The sequence below is a fragment of the Morone saxatilis genome, unplaced genomic scaffold, assembly GCF_004916995.1.
Source record: "Morone saxatilis isolate NCDOM2014 unplaced genomic scaffold, NCSU_SB_2.0 Contig10, whole genome shotgun sequence".
NCBI classification, from domain to species: domain Eukaryota; kingdom Metazoa; phylum Chordata; class Actinopteri; family Moronidae; genus Morone; species Morone saxatilis.
The window spans coordinates 7,381,636-7,399,175 of NW_023339652.1; the positions used below are offsets into that span (position 1 = coordinate 7,381,636).

At 42.3% G+C, this 17,540-nt stretch overlaps 1 protein-coding gene across 1 annotated transcript in view; it reads right to left on the reverse strand.

The window, feature by feature from the left end:
* pcloa (piccolo presynaptic cytomatrix protein a) overlaps positions 1-17,540 on the reverse strand; it is a 59,233-nt gene that overhangs the window by 31,567 nt on the left and 10,126 nt on the right. Inside the window, exons 5-6 of the mRNA XM_035679814.1 lie at positions 7,357-7,554; positions 230-4,295 (exon numbers count right to left, since the gene is read on the reverse strand). Coding sequence (XP_035535707.1) covers positions 230-4,295; positions 7,357-7,554 — 4,264 coding nt within the window. The remainder of the gene's footprint in view (positions 1-229; positions 4,296-7,356; positions 7,555-17,540) is intronic.

A 17,540-nucleotide genomic window follows, 5' to 3' on the forward strand; every position in this document is an offset into this window, starting at 1 on the left:
TGTCGAGAAGTTCCATAAGCATAAACAAGATGTACAGTTACAGCATGCAAGTACATGCAAAAATATTATGAAAGAACAAAACAAAAAAAAAACAAACAAAAAAATGAATTGTCCATGCAAAACAAAAAGAAAAGCAAAAACAATAAAAAAATGCCACATTAGCCATGAATGAGTGGAGGCAGTTCAAAGTGACATTTAAGTGACAGGTCTGCAATGTCACTGCACTGACCTGCATCAGAAATCTTTGCAGAGGTAAGATCTACTGCACCCTCTGTGGTGCCACTGAAATTATAGCTGTTCTTACTCTTGTAAAAGAACAGGCCAGCTTCTGCTAGGTTAGTGTCTGACATCGATGGTTTAATTCCACCAAACCCTCTCATGCCATAAGGTGATCGGTCATACTGGTAATGGTCATCACGATATCCAAAACGGTCTTCAGGCAGGGGTGTGGTAGGTTGCTGAGTAGTGCAGCTTCCTGCAAATGGGAGCTTGTACACAACATCACAGCATACGGCTCTTTTTCCTGCAGTCAGATCCACTGGTTTGCCATCATCATCTGTGATTACAGCCGTTGCCACTTCTGAAGAAGCACAATCAACTGACACAACAGTGTTGAATGGTTTCGTTGTGCTAAGGTCAACAGCTCCTGCCACTGTGGCTGTACCTGTATTCAATCCATTGGCAACACAACTTGCAATAGAAGTGGGTGCAATAGTGACAGGGGTGGTCTGATAAGTCCCTCCACCTGTGCTTCCAACTGAGAGGTTAATAGGGATCTCTGTACCAGCATGAGTGGAGGGCTGAGAATCAATTGGCCTATATACAATTTGAGACACAGGCTCAAACACTTTGTTTTTTGTTAGCTGAAGGGGCACTGAAGATGCTTGAGAGGTGTCTACATTGTCACATTGCTGGATTGTGGCAGCACAGGTCACAATGGTGATGCTATCAGTCACTATAGATACAGTGGATGATTCAGCACTAAGGTTTACTACAGGTGACTGCACTGCACTGTTCTGACGACTGACATCAGCTGCAAAAGACTGACGCCTTGAATCTTGGCCAGCAGACAGATCCACACCATTCATGTCTGACTCTGGGTCCACCTTCATAGTCCTAAGATCTACCACCTCAGAAAGTTGGAGGGCCTGTCCATTCTGTGCTGGCAATTGAGGCTTAGGTTTCTCCATCGAGATTGGGACACCATTTGCCCTTGGAGCTGGCACTGGTGGTGGTGTCCTTTCATGAACAACGGAGACTGTGGTCCTTTGGACTTCTGTAGTGACCACTTGAGAGATGAGATTAGGCAAAACCACGGGTGGCTGTGCTGAGGCAGATATAGCCTCAATTATGTGACAAGAACTAGATACATGTTTTTCAGGGCCACAAATCTCTTGACTTTCAATGGATTCTGTGACACGAGTGTATGCCAGAGGCACCCTGGTTGTTTGAGGAAGGGTTGGTTGTGGATGCTGCTGTGGATATGATTGAGGTTGAGGCTGTGGTTGGTAATAACTTTGGGGCTGAGCTTGTCGTGAAGGAGATGCTGGGCCAGGGCTAGAGGGAGCTTGAGTTGAGACACTGTCTACCGGAGAGCTTGGCTGAGATGGCAGTGTAATGACCACATATGTGTCACGAAGATTGTTGGCATATCTTGGAGAAGAAGGAGACTTTGGTGAAGGTTGAAACGACTTGCTCTCAGAAGAAGGGCTCAGATTCAAGGCTATGTCAGTAGGACCTGTGGGAAGTACAGTAGGTCTTGATGGATGTGGGGCATGGGCAGGTGAAGAAGGCTGTGAGCCAGGCTTTGGTGCAATTGGTGGTTTGACACCATGTCCTGGTCTGCTATCCCCAATCCCAGCAGGAATAGATGGCTTTGGAGGAACAGGAGGGGGAACATGAGGTTTGTACACTGGTGTGACTATTTGTCTTGTAGATGGTCCTTGGGCTGCGGTCATAGCCACTGTCTCTGGTCTAACTGGAGTTGCTGATGCCTGAGGTGGAAGTGGAACGGGAGGTTTCCTGGGAAAAACAGTAGGTTTAGGTGGGGTGGGAGGAGGCAGTGGGGGTGCAACAGGTACTTCTGCTTTTTCCTGAGAATTAGCCCTACGCGGGACGCTTGGCTTGGGGGGCACTGGTGGGGCAGTTGACACTATGCTGGAAATACTGTGTGTGTACTGTGGTACTGTGGGCAAGGGTGATACACTGGTTATCGTATGGGCTGATGTTCTTGGGAGTGCATTTGATAAGTCCACAACATCATCCTGGGATGCTGCGATTGTGGTGTGAGGTTGATGATCTGATGTGGATGATTGAGGAGACTCAGAAAACACTGTCACAGGTTCAGTTTCCATAGCTGATGTCTTGTCTGATGCTGCAGTTTTCTCCTCTTCCTTTTTGCTTATACTCTCTTCATCAGAAGACAACTCTCCTGAAGAGCACTGTGTCACCTTTAAGTCTGGGATGGGGTGGAGTGCCCTTCTAGATGGAGAGGCTTCCACTTCTGGCTCCTGCTGTGTTGGACTTGTTCCAGGAGTCAGCACTCTTTTCATTAGCTCTTCATAGGCAGTTTCAGCATCCAGCAATGGCTTCCCATCTTTGCCTAATGTTACTGTACTGCTTTTGGAGAACGTATTCTCAGCCGGTTGCAACACAATTTTGGGGGTTTTTGGATGCATGTTTTGATATTCCTGCTCTAGCTTCATGAATTCTTTCCTCTTCTTTATCATGTCTTCATAAACTTCATCTGGTGATCTCAGCTTTTTGGGCTGAGCAGGAACAACAATCTTCTCTGGATCCCCCAGATCAACCGTTGAATTGTCAATAAGAGATGCATAGGCATAGTCTTCAATGAGCATGCCTCCATAAAGGGACTCTTTTCCCGGTTGAATTTCACCTTTGTCAATTGTTGGAGAAGTAGCCCTCAGCATTATTTCCTCATAAGTCTCATCAGCAGTTTTTAGAGTTTTTTTCGGTTGATTATCAGTATTTTGATCATCTGTTGGTGAGTGAAGAGATACTGATGTAGGCAGTTGATACGTTTTCTGAACTGCTGCTATCTTTGCGGCATGGATTTCAAACCCTTCAGGGTCAGATTCAATACTGGGAGAGAAATCAGAGCAGGATGATCGTCGAATCTCCTCCATTTCAGCTTCTTGCCTCAGCTCCTCAGTTGGTGAGGCATCTTCAATGGGGGACAGGTTGCTTGGTGGTGTCTTTGGACGCTCTCGCCTCCTCTGGGCTCGAATCTCTTCTTTGTCTTTCTTGGATTTTTTCCCTGAGCCCTTCTGTTTTTCTTGCTCCCTAAGGAGCTCCTCTTCTTCCCGTAATTCTTCTTCTTCAGAAGAGTCTTCAATAGTTGGCAGCATTTGACCAGGTTGTCTGTGTTTGGCTTTCCTATGTTGTTTACCCTCACCAGAACGGATATTGCTGGGACTACTACTGTCACTGTCTTCATCCAGCGATGAGAGGGATGTTGGGGATGTCCCAGGAGTAAAGCTAGATGCATGTAGACTGGATGACCCTTCACCTCTAGACCGATCATCTGGAGAATCTGTAAGGCTTTCCATTTCAGGCTCTAAATCATCATTAGGTATACGAATAGGGCTGCTGGTCGAATTCAGCTCCATAGTTTGAAATTTGCGAACTGCAGTACCACTCTGACACTCTTCTTTTAGTTCTGGTCGCTCTTTGTCTATATCAGGTTTATCCAATGAGCCCTGGAGTTGCTTGTCGTCTTCGTCGTCTGGACTTATAGTGCTTTTCTTGGTAAGTCGCCTGGTTTTTCCTGATGTGCTCCTCTCTACATTCTCTGTTTTCACCTGTTCCATTTGCTTCTTTTCATCCTCTCTGATCTTTCGCCGGATTAGATTTTCTTCATCAGATGGGGAAGCATCCTCATTCTCACTCATTTCCATTATCTGTTTTCGGATAAATTCCTCATCATCCCCAGACATTGGGCTTTCTTTTCCAAAACTTTCACTACTATCATCCAGGGAATCTGCTCTGACATCCATGGGCACAAGGAGCTTTTTCTTGGTGGTGACTTTGGTATTCTTCTCAGAAAGATCTCTGTCATCTTCTGAGCTAGGTGATTCAGGTGAGAGCGCAAGCACCTCTAATTTACGTCTGGTCTTTAGAGTGTCTGTTAGTTTCTCCTCATCCTTTGATTGCGTGTTGGCCTGGGCCTCGAGAATGGGAAGAACTGTGCTTTCCAGCTTTGCTAGGTCTGATGGGCTTGTGGGGCTGCTTATATCTTTCTCCCCAGGCTCTTTCAAGGTCTCCACTGTTTTCAACTGTTGGATTAAAATAAGACACAATTACACAAATTATGTTTTTTTCCTCCGATATTGCAATAAATTATTATTTTTTAGCTTGTTACATATACATTCTTGAGGAAGGACAAATGTAGATGAAAATATGCTCTCTGAAATGCCATCAATTAGTAATTAGTTATGACAATGACAGCAAAACCTGGCCAGTTTGGTTGAGAAATTGTACGGAATTACAATTAGATTTGCCACTCCTCAGGAATGTGATACAAACAGTCTGCAATAAAACAGAGTTTAGATATTTATTTTCAATATGGTACAATATTTAGTTTAGCTATTTTCATTATTCACAACTGATCTCCATATACGTAAATACACTTTTAAATATATTGGAAATAAAAGTACAAACATAATCATATAATCTACCACCACTTGTGCTAAATACTATGGTCACCTCAGTGATTGAATCGTCATCACTGGGCTTTCCCAGAGGTTGAGCTTTTGCCTCCTTTGTCTCCTCCATGTTAGTGTTCTCCTTTGGGCCTTTGTCCTGCTCACTATCTACAGAGACTGGGATTTCAGGTTCTGCTACAAGGACGGAAACTACTGATACAGACACACCTCCATTTTCAAAAGCTGTTTCTGATACTTCATCCTTCTTTAATATTGTGTTCTTTCCTACATCAAACTGTGCACTGCCATCTTTTTCACAGACTGTGCTCGTCTCTGACACTGAAATAGGTTCCTGGATTTTACCAGCAGCAGGTTGTAACTCAGCCTCTTTTTTGTCAAGTTTTTCTACCTCCTCTTTGAACACTTTGAGCTCTGCGACTTTTTCAAGCTGTTTCTCATCACTGCCTGTTAGAGCTAACGTCTCTATCTCTATTTCATGTTGATTTCCGTCAATACTGTTTGTCTTTTGTGAACCAGACTTTGTCTCATCCTGAATAAGTTTCTCCTCACAGGCTTTATCACTGACTTGTGTCTCACTAATGACACCTGAAGATAACACCATGTCTACATTTTGCACTGACTCTGTGACACTGACCTTTTCTTCAGATGTAACCACTGCTTTCTCAGATTTATCATCTGCTTTTAGCATTGTATCTAAAGGTGCCTGCTTTTCCTCTTTCTGGGCTGCACTCTCTGCTTCGACATTAGGCTTGTCTTTCTCCCCCAACTTCTCTGGCAATGATTCTGTCTCACCAAGGCTTTCCTCAGTGGGTGATGGCTCATACTTTGTTCCTGGTTCTATTTCTTTATGTATCTGTATCTTGTCTTTTGAGATTTCTTCAGTGACAGTCTGAGCCCTTGCTGTTTCTGATTCTTTCTTCTCTATTACAGGACACATATTTGTTATTTCAGTAGAGAATGATGGTGGACTTGAGTCTGTTTTATTAACCTTCTCTTCCAGAGGTTTCTGTTCAGTTGCCTCTTCTTGAAAAGTTTTTGCTTCGTCAGCTTTTACCTCAATAGCCCTCTCTGCAGCTGCATTATTCTGAACTCCCTCCTCTTCTTCAAATGCTTTGCCATTCAATGATTTATTCTCAGTTCCTGCTTTCTCAATAGCCCTCTCCTTAACGGCCTCTTCTTCAACCGCTTTCTCCTCAGCATTTTTTTCTTCAATGGGTTCCTTTGCTGTTTTTATCTCAACTGATGTTTCCACATCAGCTGTCTCAGGTATTTTCTGCTTTGCAATAATATATTTTTCAAAAACTTTATTTTGATCATTGTTCTCACATTTTGCTTTCTCCAGAGCTTTGGTTTCTCCTTCAACTGGAGCAACAGGAGGTGACTTATCTGCTGGGTCAAGCGGAGTAGGGTGCTCCTCTTTTTCTATGGGTTTGTTTTCCTCTTTATTAGCTTGACTATCCTCCTCTGAAGCTGAGACAGCATGATTGTTTTCTGACACTACTGGAGAACTTCCAGATTCTACACATTTTGCTTGCTCTGGTTTTAATTCCTGCTGGGTCTCGTCAAGTTTAGGGACCTCATTGTTTTCAACAGGGGCTATAGGAGCCACACTATTTACAACCTCAACTGGAGGAGGAGCACCTTCCCCAAATACTGGCTTCTCTATTACTGCTTCTGGTTCTACATTTATTTCTGCAGTAATTTCATTCTTGACCTCAGGTGCTACACTGTCTGCCTTAAGTTTTGTAGTGATGTCTGTTTGCTCCACATTAAAAGATGTGTCTACTGTATCTGATGGGGTTTGACCTGCTGTATTAGTTTGGGTTTCATCTATCTGGAGTTTCTCACTTGCCTTAAGTTCTACCTCTGTTATTTTCACCTCTTTTACTTTTGTAGGTGTGAAATCTGGCTTTGGATCTAGCGGAAGAGGAACTTCCTGGGACACTGCTTTTGTGATCAAGGCTGGCTTTGACTCATCTGAATTTGTTGTCACTTCTGGAAGCTTTTCTGGTGTGGGCTCCACTTTCTCATTATCTGTCGAGGGAGCTGCAGCCTCACCCTGAGTAATCTTGGGATTTGGCTCTGTTTCTATCTCAACAGGGACTGTGGTCTTGTCTAAACCTGTATTAGTCAATAGATTTTGTGTCTCACTTTCCACAGGGAGAGGAAGGTCCTCTGCCGCATTCTCAGAGCTACTCTGTTGTTGTTGAACTGCTAAGATTTCACTGACAGGTGAACTCTGTGCTTGTTGCTCAGCATAAGATGGCTCTCTCTCAAAGTGGGGATGGTCCTCTGCTACTGTCTCAGAGCTACTCTGTTGTTCCTCAACTGCTGGAATTTCACTGACAGTTGCACTTTGTGTTTGTTGATCAGCATCCGATGGCTCTGTCTCAGGATGAGGATGGTCCTCTACTATTTTCTCAGAGCTGTTTTGCTGTTGCTCAACTGCTGGGATTGCAGGTATACTCTCAGCTAAACTCTCTGAAATTGGAGCTTTCTGCTCAGGATGAATTACAGGCTCAGATACTGGTTCAGTTGCTAATGGTTGTTCTTGTTCTTTTGACTGTGATGTTTCCTGAGGGGTGCAATCAGGAGGAGGGGCACTAGCAGAAAGAGTGGCATCATGATCAAGTGAAATGAATGCAGGTGTGGGAATGGTTGGGGGCACTACCTTGGTCTCAGAAGCTGGTGGGGTTGGATCTGCTGCTTCTACTACAGGTTTGCTATCTACAGCAGCAGGGGTAGGGGTGGAGGAGGGAGCGGGAGTAGGTGGTTGCTTCTTTGGGGAAGCCATAGCTGAAGGGGGTGTGTCTCCCAGCTGGCCTGACATGGCTCTTTGGGTCTGACAGTTGAGGCAAAGCCATTCTTTCTGTAAGACAAAGATAAGAACAAATTGTTAGTATTTAATATGAATTAAACCTAACTTAAAACTTAAAAAAACAAACAACTGTAAACAGTTTGCTGCAATATGATTTTGACCACTAAATTTGAAAATAAGTAACTACCATAGATCAGTTATACAGTTATATTGTTAGTTATTGGTTTCAGTTGCATGAAATGACTTGACAACACTGCTGGAAAATCCCCACAAATAATTATAAGGGGAAATGTATTTGCTTAACTTTGACACAGTGTTGTCAAATGTTTCTACGTAGTTAAAATGTCATTGTGACAAGGCACCAGTGTGACTTCTTCTATTTCAAGGAAAGCTTTTACATTTATGGGAGAGATAGGGCCATGTATAATGCATGGTAATGGGACAGGGGTTTACCAAGGCATGTCAGAAAGGGTTGGGAGGCCTGTCCAGACATTTCATGTAGCAGACTCAACAGAAAGACTGTTTGAATGTGCATATGTGCTTTTATGACTGTACTTGGTGTACATATGTGTATGCAAGCTTTAAACACAGTAGGATTTGCACATTTCCTAAACCTAAACCGATTCATTCAAGACAGAAAAAAGGAAAACTTTCTGCATGTCTCTTAATCGAATCACTTACCCAGAACTGTTTTGTTTTTTTTTAAACTCCCAAAACATCATAGTTCCAATTACACCTTTATTTAAACACACAGATTTTAACAGTGTTGCCACTTGAAGTGGAACAAGAAACATTGCTGGCACAGCTGTTGTAATCTGTCATGTCAGAGATCTGCTAAATCTGTCCTGTCATGGCTATTTTATTATTGTTGTATATTTCCAGGTACTCACTTAAACACAGGGCTCTAGAGGAACACTCTTAAGTTGAAGGCCCTGCTGGGGGCTATGATTCAAGTGCTACAGCTATTATTGGAGTTTAGTATCCAGTACAGCTTTGCTTTAAGTGGAAATTAAAGTGATGATAAACAATCCACATGTTGGGATTAAAAAAATACATTAGCTATAAACAATGCAAACACATACACCCACCTATCTAATGTGGGGACACCAGACTAGAACATCTATTATGGGTACCACACACACACACACACACACAAACACTCATCTACCTCACACACCACTTGTGCACACACAAACACTGTGACTCTCAGAGGAGGTAATAGTCAGCATGTTTTCAACCATCCTCCACTCTGACGTAAACACCTTATTCACATTGCACCAAGTGCTCTAACACTCCTCTGTGACACCCCTCTTGTGAATGCCTTCGCCTGGCTTAACAGGAGGGTTTATGCTAAATTCGGGCTTCAGAGAAGATCGCAGCCTGCATATTAAGCCATGCAGCAGACAAGCCACCTCTCTCCAAGCACAGAGAGACAGAAAGAAAGAGGGACACAGGAGCAGGATGGAAGAAGAAGACAGGGAATGTCACAGCATCAGACTCAGGGTAAATAAGGCATGAGCCACTATGTTTCACTCCATACCTAAACAGTAGGAGGCTTACGACACATCTGCATATATGTCTCAGTGGCATGTACCCGCTATACAAAGGCAGCAAAAATGATTTGACAGGGGAAATATTTTATTATATTTATTATTAGCGTATGTGAAACTGCAGCTCACAAGATGAAAGTAGTAGCAAAACACTTGAATCGAGGCCAAACGAAAATATATATATATAAAGATGCCAGTGCTGTTTCCATCACTAAGGTTTGCTGACGTTAGTGAGTCACATTCCCAACTCGACAGAAATCAAGTTAATCCTCAGACATGATGATGGACACAGTACAGATGCGGGCGCATTTGTGTGTGTATGTACGTGCGTGAAACAAGCACGCGCTATCAGCATGACCCATCCCATCCGTCCCTGCTGGGAGGACTTGAGACGGCTCCATCAGTTAAACCAGAGAGAGCAGGCACTGAGAGTCGGAGAGATGGCCGCCGATACGAAAGACTGAAAAAACACACAGACGGTCAGTCAGCCTCAGCCACTTCAGAGCCAGTCATCACTGACGTTATCAACACATCACGACAGGCTCACTTGTGCAGAACTATTTTTTTTTTGAGTCATTTGGAATAACCTTCCTGGTAAAGCAGACATGTTAATCTAGCTCACTACATATATCTCGAATATATTTACAGCAATCACCCTGAAAGGCCAAGTTATGAACGGACTTCCTGACTTTATTTTTCTTTAAATTAATTAAAGCAAACTAAAGAAACTTCATCTCTGACTTCAACACTCAGAAAATAATACATTTTAGATGTCGGCACATGGTTACATTGTGTTTACCTTCCCTGGTAGCCTTGGTCACTATATACCCAACATTTACAATGTGAGGATTTACTGCTCTGTGTGTAATATAATTATAAATGTAATATCTATGGAGAAGAGGGTTGAGAGATTCTGAGGGACAAAACAAGACTAGGGTTAGGGTAGCCATGCTACCATGCTAGCTCTGTCAGGCAACACACTGGTTCTTTGAGCTAAATGCTAAAATGTGCATGCTAACATGCTAACAATGACAATGCCAACATCTTAATGTATGGCAGATAATATTTAGAAGGTATACCATTTAAGTTTAGGGTTTTTAGCATGCCAATATTTGCTAATTAGCGCTAAAAACAAAATACAGGTGAGACTGATGGAAGTGTCATTAGTTCTGTAGGTATTTGGTTATAAACAAAAGTATTGGATGCAATGAATTGTTAACTTGATTAGTATTACCACAATTATTATAATTCATCCTCAGTGGACATGAATGTCTGTACCATACATGGCAATCTGTCTAATAGTCATAGAGATATTTTACCTACATTCCACAAAAGTCAGCGTCATGGTGGCACTACAGGAAAAGTCAGTGAATTCATCGTTAGAATTCACCAGTGAATGGGTATCTGTACCAAACTGCATGACAATCCATCAACTGAAATGACAATGAGGAAGTGCTTCTTGGATGTTACAAATGTTGAGAAATTCCCATTTAGACAAAAGGGGTGGATCGACTGACCTACTGATAGACATTGCCATCCATTAAGCCACGCTGCTACCATGACTAAAAGGAATGAACAGATTTCATTAGTTAAAGCCCTACTTCGAATTTTCCTTATAAGCATCATCTTCTTCTTTTGCCATCAGAGAAGATTTCTCAGTACCACCACACCCATCACAAACATTTATAGTGTGAATCCACAGGGACACTCTTCTCTTGCAGACTTGCCTTGTAATTAGTGCTAACAAGACAGGTGTATTTTTATATAAGAATCCTTCCTGCTGCAAGCTTTCAAATGAATGTGATATTCCTGTGTGCACTTCTGTCTGCTGTGATGAGTTCTGGGAACAGCCGCATGGATGATTCATAAAAGCAGCAGAGTCACTCACTCACATCACCGTCTCACAAGGACGTTGTCTAGCATCACATGTGCCTGGATACCAAAAAGTTGACACACACATCCACCCACAAAGATGAGTTTGTGACGGTATTAATGACATACATACATATACTGAGATGAAAGGCATGAAATACCTTGGAAGGAAATGCCAACTTGCTCTCTCTTCCCACATAGCATGTATCACACAAATACAAGCTCAAGCATGAATGAATAAGGACAGCTTGAGTGTGAGTGTTTCCATCCCTCTTTCATCTCCAACTTTCCATCCTCCTCAAACTTCCTCCAAGGACACAACGACTGGCAACAAGACTGACTGAAAACCACAGACGGCAACCAGATATTGAGACAAAACGGGCTGTAGCCATACCCATGTATGGTCATTGTTTCCAACGGTGAGTTGGAGTGTTGTGAAGGTCGGTGCAGCTCTTTGATTAAGACAAGGGATCCTACAAGGATTTTACCCATCTAAATATAGATCGAGCCTGGCACTGAGAGTTGGAGAGCTAGAGGATCTAGAGGAGGATGAGACAGATGGATAAAGACAGATGAGAGGATGGAGATAGAGATGTGAAGAAATGTGAGGACAGAAAAAAGGGTCATAATGCTGTGTGCGAAGCAAGAGCGAAACAAGAGGAGGAACTAAAGAGAAGCAGGGAGAATAAGTAAACAGGATTAAACGAAAGCCAGTAGAAGAGGAGCAGGATGTAGTGAGGAAAAAGGTGAAGCAGTAGAAGTGAAGGAGCTTAATGGTCATTGGAGGTGACTCAACTCCCGCTCCTGCCAACAAGCTTAACATTATCACCCTGTAAATCTGCTAATCAATTGCCGGCAAGTCAGGAAAAGCTGCAGTTCACAATGACAGTCAAGAATGACCTTAAAATGTTACAGTAAAGATTGAGAATTTATTTCATGTCACTTACACATATAGTGGCATATCGTCCTGCTCTGCTTCCAGGTTAACTTCCGTTCGACTAGTTTTTATTGCTCAGTGTTTCAATCAATGTGGGTTTTTTCACATTTGTGCTTTAAAAGCTTTAAAACATTTCAACAATGTCATAAATATGTGTATTTGCTAGCTTGCAGAGAGTTTGCTAGCCTGGCTATGTCAAAAGGTGATAAATTCTGCCCACTAGCATCTGAAGTCTCCGCTGGTTGCCTGGCAACCTTATGGTGAAAAGACTCCAGAAGTTACAATTCCCTGTCAAGAAATATTCTGGTTACCTTCCATAAAATTACAACTTGGTTACTTTAACAATTCCGTTTTTGTACATATTAAAAGGTTTAGTGCGTAAGGATTTAGTGGCATCTAGCAGTGACCTTGCAACCATTTGAATACAGGTCAGCCTTCCAAGCGCGTAGGAGAAACTGCAATGGCCATAACACTTGTGAAAAACATGAAAGGCTCAATCTTGACAAAGTGTTTGGTTTGTCCATTCTGGGCTACTTTGGAAACATTCAACATGGCAGACTCTGTATTAGAGGACCTGTTCCCTCTGTAGATAGTAAGCAGCTCATTTTAAGGTATCTAAAACACAACAATTCTTATTTACAAGTGATTATACACAAATTAAAACGTACCTAAATATTGTATTCAATTTCTGCCAATAGATCCTCCTAAATGTTACACACTGGACTTTTAAACAAATGTGATATAATGTGTTACTTAGAATTTAGTGGTACTTTTGTTACCTTTGAACAGAGCTAGGTTAGCTAAGCTAAGATAAGCATCTTGTGGCTGTAGCTTCATATTTGATGGAGATCTCAGAGTAGTATCAATCTTCTCATCCAACTGTCAGTAAGAAAGCAAATAAGCATATTTTCCATACACAAACTATACCTTTTAACATTATACCGGTGTTTTCGATCCACATTCAAAGATACATAGGTACTGCACTGTACAGGCAAATAAATACTGCACACTGTTATTTTAACCAAAATAAAAGGCAAATAATATTGTCTGCATGCAATAACTACAGTTTGTATAGTAAACTGTCTGTGGATCATTGGATATGTTGCTGTTGAATGCTAATAAAGCATTTAATGATATACAGTATTGGCTATATTGCTCTTTGACAAAAGTATGTATTTAGCTGACACAGCATATATAATAAATATCACATGCTATTCACATGTTTATTCTGGTCAATCATAGAAGATATACTCTTTGAGATCAGTATGAATCTGTAGTAAGGAAACACAATAATTATTATTATATTAATAATAAGGCTTTTTAAAGATTAGTGTCCTTTCTGCAGGCCTGCTCAAGTCACCTTTCAGTGCTAAAAGTAAAATCTGGAAGTTGCTGCCCTTTTCTCATTGATGAGCACTGCTGAGTGGCCAACTTAATTATAATGCACAAGACTGCCAGCAGAACATCGTCACAACATCAGCTCCTTTGCAAGCCAAGAAAGATCTTTGTCCTAATAAATGTCCCACTGTTATATATCTCTGGTTCCGTGTGCTTTATGCACCCTTTTCAAGTGATCCATGCTCATGTGTTGATGTAATTACCGTTTGAATCATGAAACTAAATGTTATGTGAGCGGTCATTGCCTTAAGCTTGGAGAACTGGGCTTCGGACCAGGAGTTTGCTGGCTTTAATCCCAAAATAAGCAGCAGAATCTGAACGGGGAAGTTGAATAAATTGAGAGCTGCTGTCAAAAAGCCTTAGAGAAAAGTACTTTTAACCCTCAGCTGCTTAGTAACCAGTGGTTATACTGGTCAGATCCTAGATGGGAATGTGTGTAACCGAATATGAGTGAACCAGAGTGCTGCAGGAAACCACAGCAAGCTTTCTGAGCAACCGTTCTCTCAGTAAATGAGCTTTGAATTAAATTCAATTTTTGATTATCCAATTCCATATACTGATCTTTTACCCGACTCAGAGCTGACAGATGATAAACAAGAGCCTGAATGTTCCAGTTTTCACTTGAGGAGAGTGTCAGGCTATGTCACACTGCTGTGGATTGATACTCCCCTGCCAGGTGAGTGAAAAAGTGCCAGAGAAGAGAGAAAATGTGTGTTTTCATGAGCGTAAGTCTATGTATTTAAAGTGGATCTGACACAAAAAAGGCAGACCAAACAGGTGTGAGACAGCGTTTATATGTACTCTGAGCACAAGGATTAAGGAGAGAGAGATATTTGTTTCAGGGCATTTTCTGTCTGCATCTGTGTTTGTTTATCTACAGCCCACTTCATAATCTGTCTGCATGTGTCAGCTTCCCATCTGAAATAGAAGTTGAGACGCTCATGGATTTTAAGATGCTTTTTAATCTCCTTTTAATGGCTATGAAGTATCTTTGGTTTAAAACTGGTTCAACTGTCAATTCACGTTTCTAGTCTCTTAGTCATCTTACATATCATTTGTCAGAGAGAGAGCCATGCAGCATAATGTATGCATATTCATATTTTGTGCTATCCTACTTGTCTAAAGCTCAATCTATAAATATTTATTTTCAGTATTATGCTACTAAGTAAATGAACATTTCTACTCGAACAAACATAATTGATCATAGAGATACACTTCAGCCTGACATACTTTCTAATCAAATCAACACAGCCACATAGAACCATTGCTACACATGTTCAAGTAATTTCAAGCGTTGGCCGCTTCCTTTATTCTCACAAAATCTTGCTTTATCATATGTTTCTGCCTGACAGTAAAGTCTGCCTATAGGTGCTGCTAATGTGACTCTGAGGCATGAGTCACGAGCGCTAAAGCAAATCACAATAGTCAGGTTGTCATGGTCTGCACAGCTTAGGGCAGCATGGGTTGGCACCCATATCTTATGTGACAACCCCCCATCCTCCCCCCTGTTGGACTCCTCGTTTTGTCACAGTATTCCCTTCTCTCTTCTGTTTTCTCACATGTAACCCGTCTGCGTTTGTTACTCATTTCACAGCTCTTCTACATTTTTTTCATACGTCGCTGCAGGATATTAAGTGTATATTTTTCAGCTTGGATCATGCATGTGAGTATTTGCTGATTTCACATCTTAGTATTTAAGTAAGGTTTGTGGTTAGGATCTTGTCTCACAATTTGTCAATCTGACAAGTGCCACCCAGCTGCTCCCTTTACCACTTTCTATATTCTCCAATAAGAATGAATGGCACTACCTTAAACGTGGGAGTAAAATGTTAATCCACTTTCCTCTCAGGTTTTTTAATGACTGGAAATGATTTTTGGAAGTGAACCCATTTCCTAATCCTGGCTCTGCTGTTGGCCTCACCTATTGAATATCAATTTTTATGGAGGAAGTCAAACACTCCACAAAACCAACTTGTTTTTAAAATCAGAGACTCTCCTCTCATGCTCAAAGCTTGCGTTTAAAGGGGGGAGAGAGCAGCAACAGTCAGGATGTAAATACAATAGCCTGTGCTAACCAGATGAGGCCGGTGACAGAATGTGTGTGTTTTCAAGTGTCTATGTGTCTTTGCCTGCCTCCTCTTGCTGCCCTGTCTCATCAGGGCTCAGTGCTGGCACACACGATGTCTTGGCTTTTTTCCCCAGTTCTTGGCACTAAAGGCTCAGTGGCTAAAATGCGGCCGTTTGCTAAGCTTGCAAGCACTAGTAAATTAGAAAGGGGATAATTGGAGATCATTCTGGAGTGGAGCTAGAGGGGGAGCTGTATAAAAAGGAGGAGAAGAGGCTGTTTGCAGTGCCTGAGGACAATCATAGCAGTTTCTACAACAATGATAAACTTGTCATAGCTTGAACAAGGTCCAGGAGCTGGTAAATACAGTGAACAAAACATTAATCATTTAGTGTGTGTGCAACCACTCGCCACCCTGGAAAAACATGAATGCAAAATGTACAGTATATTACTATTGAAGCACCAGAATTCACACTGCCAAAGTAACTAAAATACTTCTCCAACAGATAGAGCAAGCACTGTGCACACACACAAAACACCTTAATATCTAAAAATACCATCCATTTAAAGCCTTCCAAGGTGGCCGTGGGGCGACTCTGTGGGTTGCCTGGTGCAGCCGAAAGACCCTTTTAATGGAGGAAATATGAAAGAGGGAACACAAAAGAGCCTGGAGAGAGAGAGAGAGATGGAGAGACAGAGCTGCCCTGCAGTAGCTTGTGTTCTCCCCCTTTGTGGCTCTTCTTTGGCTGTGACTATTTTTGTATACTTCAGTCTCCTGGGCAAGTGATGGCAAAGCTGTGAGGCAACTGGACAGTATGGGCCACGTACACACCCACCTGACTTACACACGGACAGGAATCAAACTACAGGAAAAAACAGATTCATATCAGCTGGTTTCTATGCAAGATGTGACAGATTATGTAAAGAGGAGAACACACTACACCAGGCTAAGATTTTGAATGAGCCATGACTGTGTCTATACCACTGACATACCAAAAGCTGTACATGTGTGTACTGTATGACCATGGACGGAGTCTTTATCTGCCAGTGCAGACTCAGGAGGATTCAGACTGTGAGTGGGCATTGTTATTCTGTGTGCACGACCACAGAATAACAATGAGGGAGGAAAACACAGGAAATACCATGTAGTAAGTGTGTGTTAGCATATCACGCCTCACAGACATCAGGATGTGCAGGACCTGGGCCTACCATTAAAAACATGCATGCACAAATGCACATAGGCTGCCACATTCGTTGCTATCACTTGTGAGGACAGTGAATTGACTTGCATTTATTCACTGGAGAACACACTTAACCGTACCTATAATGGCTACATGCTTAAACTCAAGCCTTGCCCTATGCATAATTCCAACGTTACCTCAAAACAAGTATCAACTAAATAGTTACCAACAAGTCTCCATGATGTAACTGAAAATGTAAATTTTACCCACTAGCACTTATATGTTTAATTCCCCACCTCCAGTCACCAGTCCGTCAGGCTCCTGAAGTTTGTGGATGACACCTCCCTCATTGGGCTCATCTCTGGTGGAGATGAGTCTGCCTACAGATGGGAGATTGACCATCTGGCCATGTACCTGGTCGCAGCAGAACAACCTGGAGCTAACTCTCTAAAAACAGTGGAGATTGGTTTGTGACTCAGGAATGAACCCCGCCCACCCGCCCCATCATCCTGTGTTTACTTCCCTAGTTGAAATCCGTGGACGTCCTTCCGCTTTCATGGGTACCATGTGCTCCACCCCAGGACCTTCAAAGTGAGCCTGTTATGCGTCTCTCTTTTCGTCCTCCTCCTCCGTTTTAAAAGTTTCGAACTAAAAAACCAAACCCCAACCAAATTTGAGGAGAATCCTGCAGCAGAGAGAGAGTGGATTGCTACCAAGCCCGCTTGCCGACACCCGGCGGCTCAGCCGTCAATCAGTGCTCTCGCTGCAAAAAACTCCGGCAGATGAGCAGAAGGTTGCCAATGAGCAGACAAAAGTTTCAGCGTCTGACAGCTGGCTACCGCCGAAAGGCATGCGAATCCAATCACAACGCTAACCACTGCCGGTGGTCTGGATCTGCCGCAACTCCAACCCAAAAGAACGATGGCTGCAACTACACTGATACAGCGTGCTGGACTAAAGCAGAGTGCTTACCATTCACAAAACGCTATCACACATGATAATAATGTATACCTATTTAATAGATATATATAATC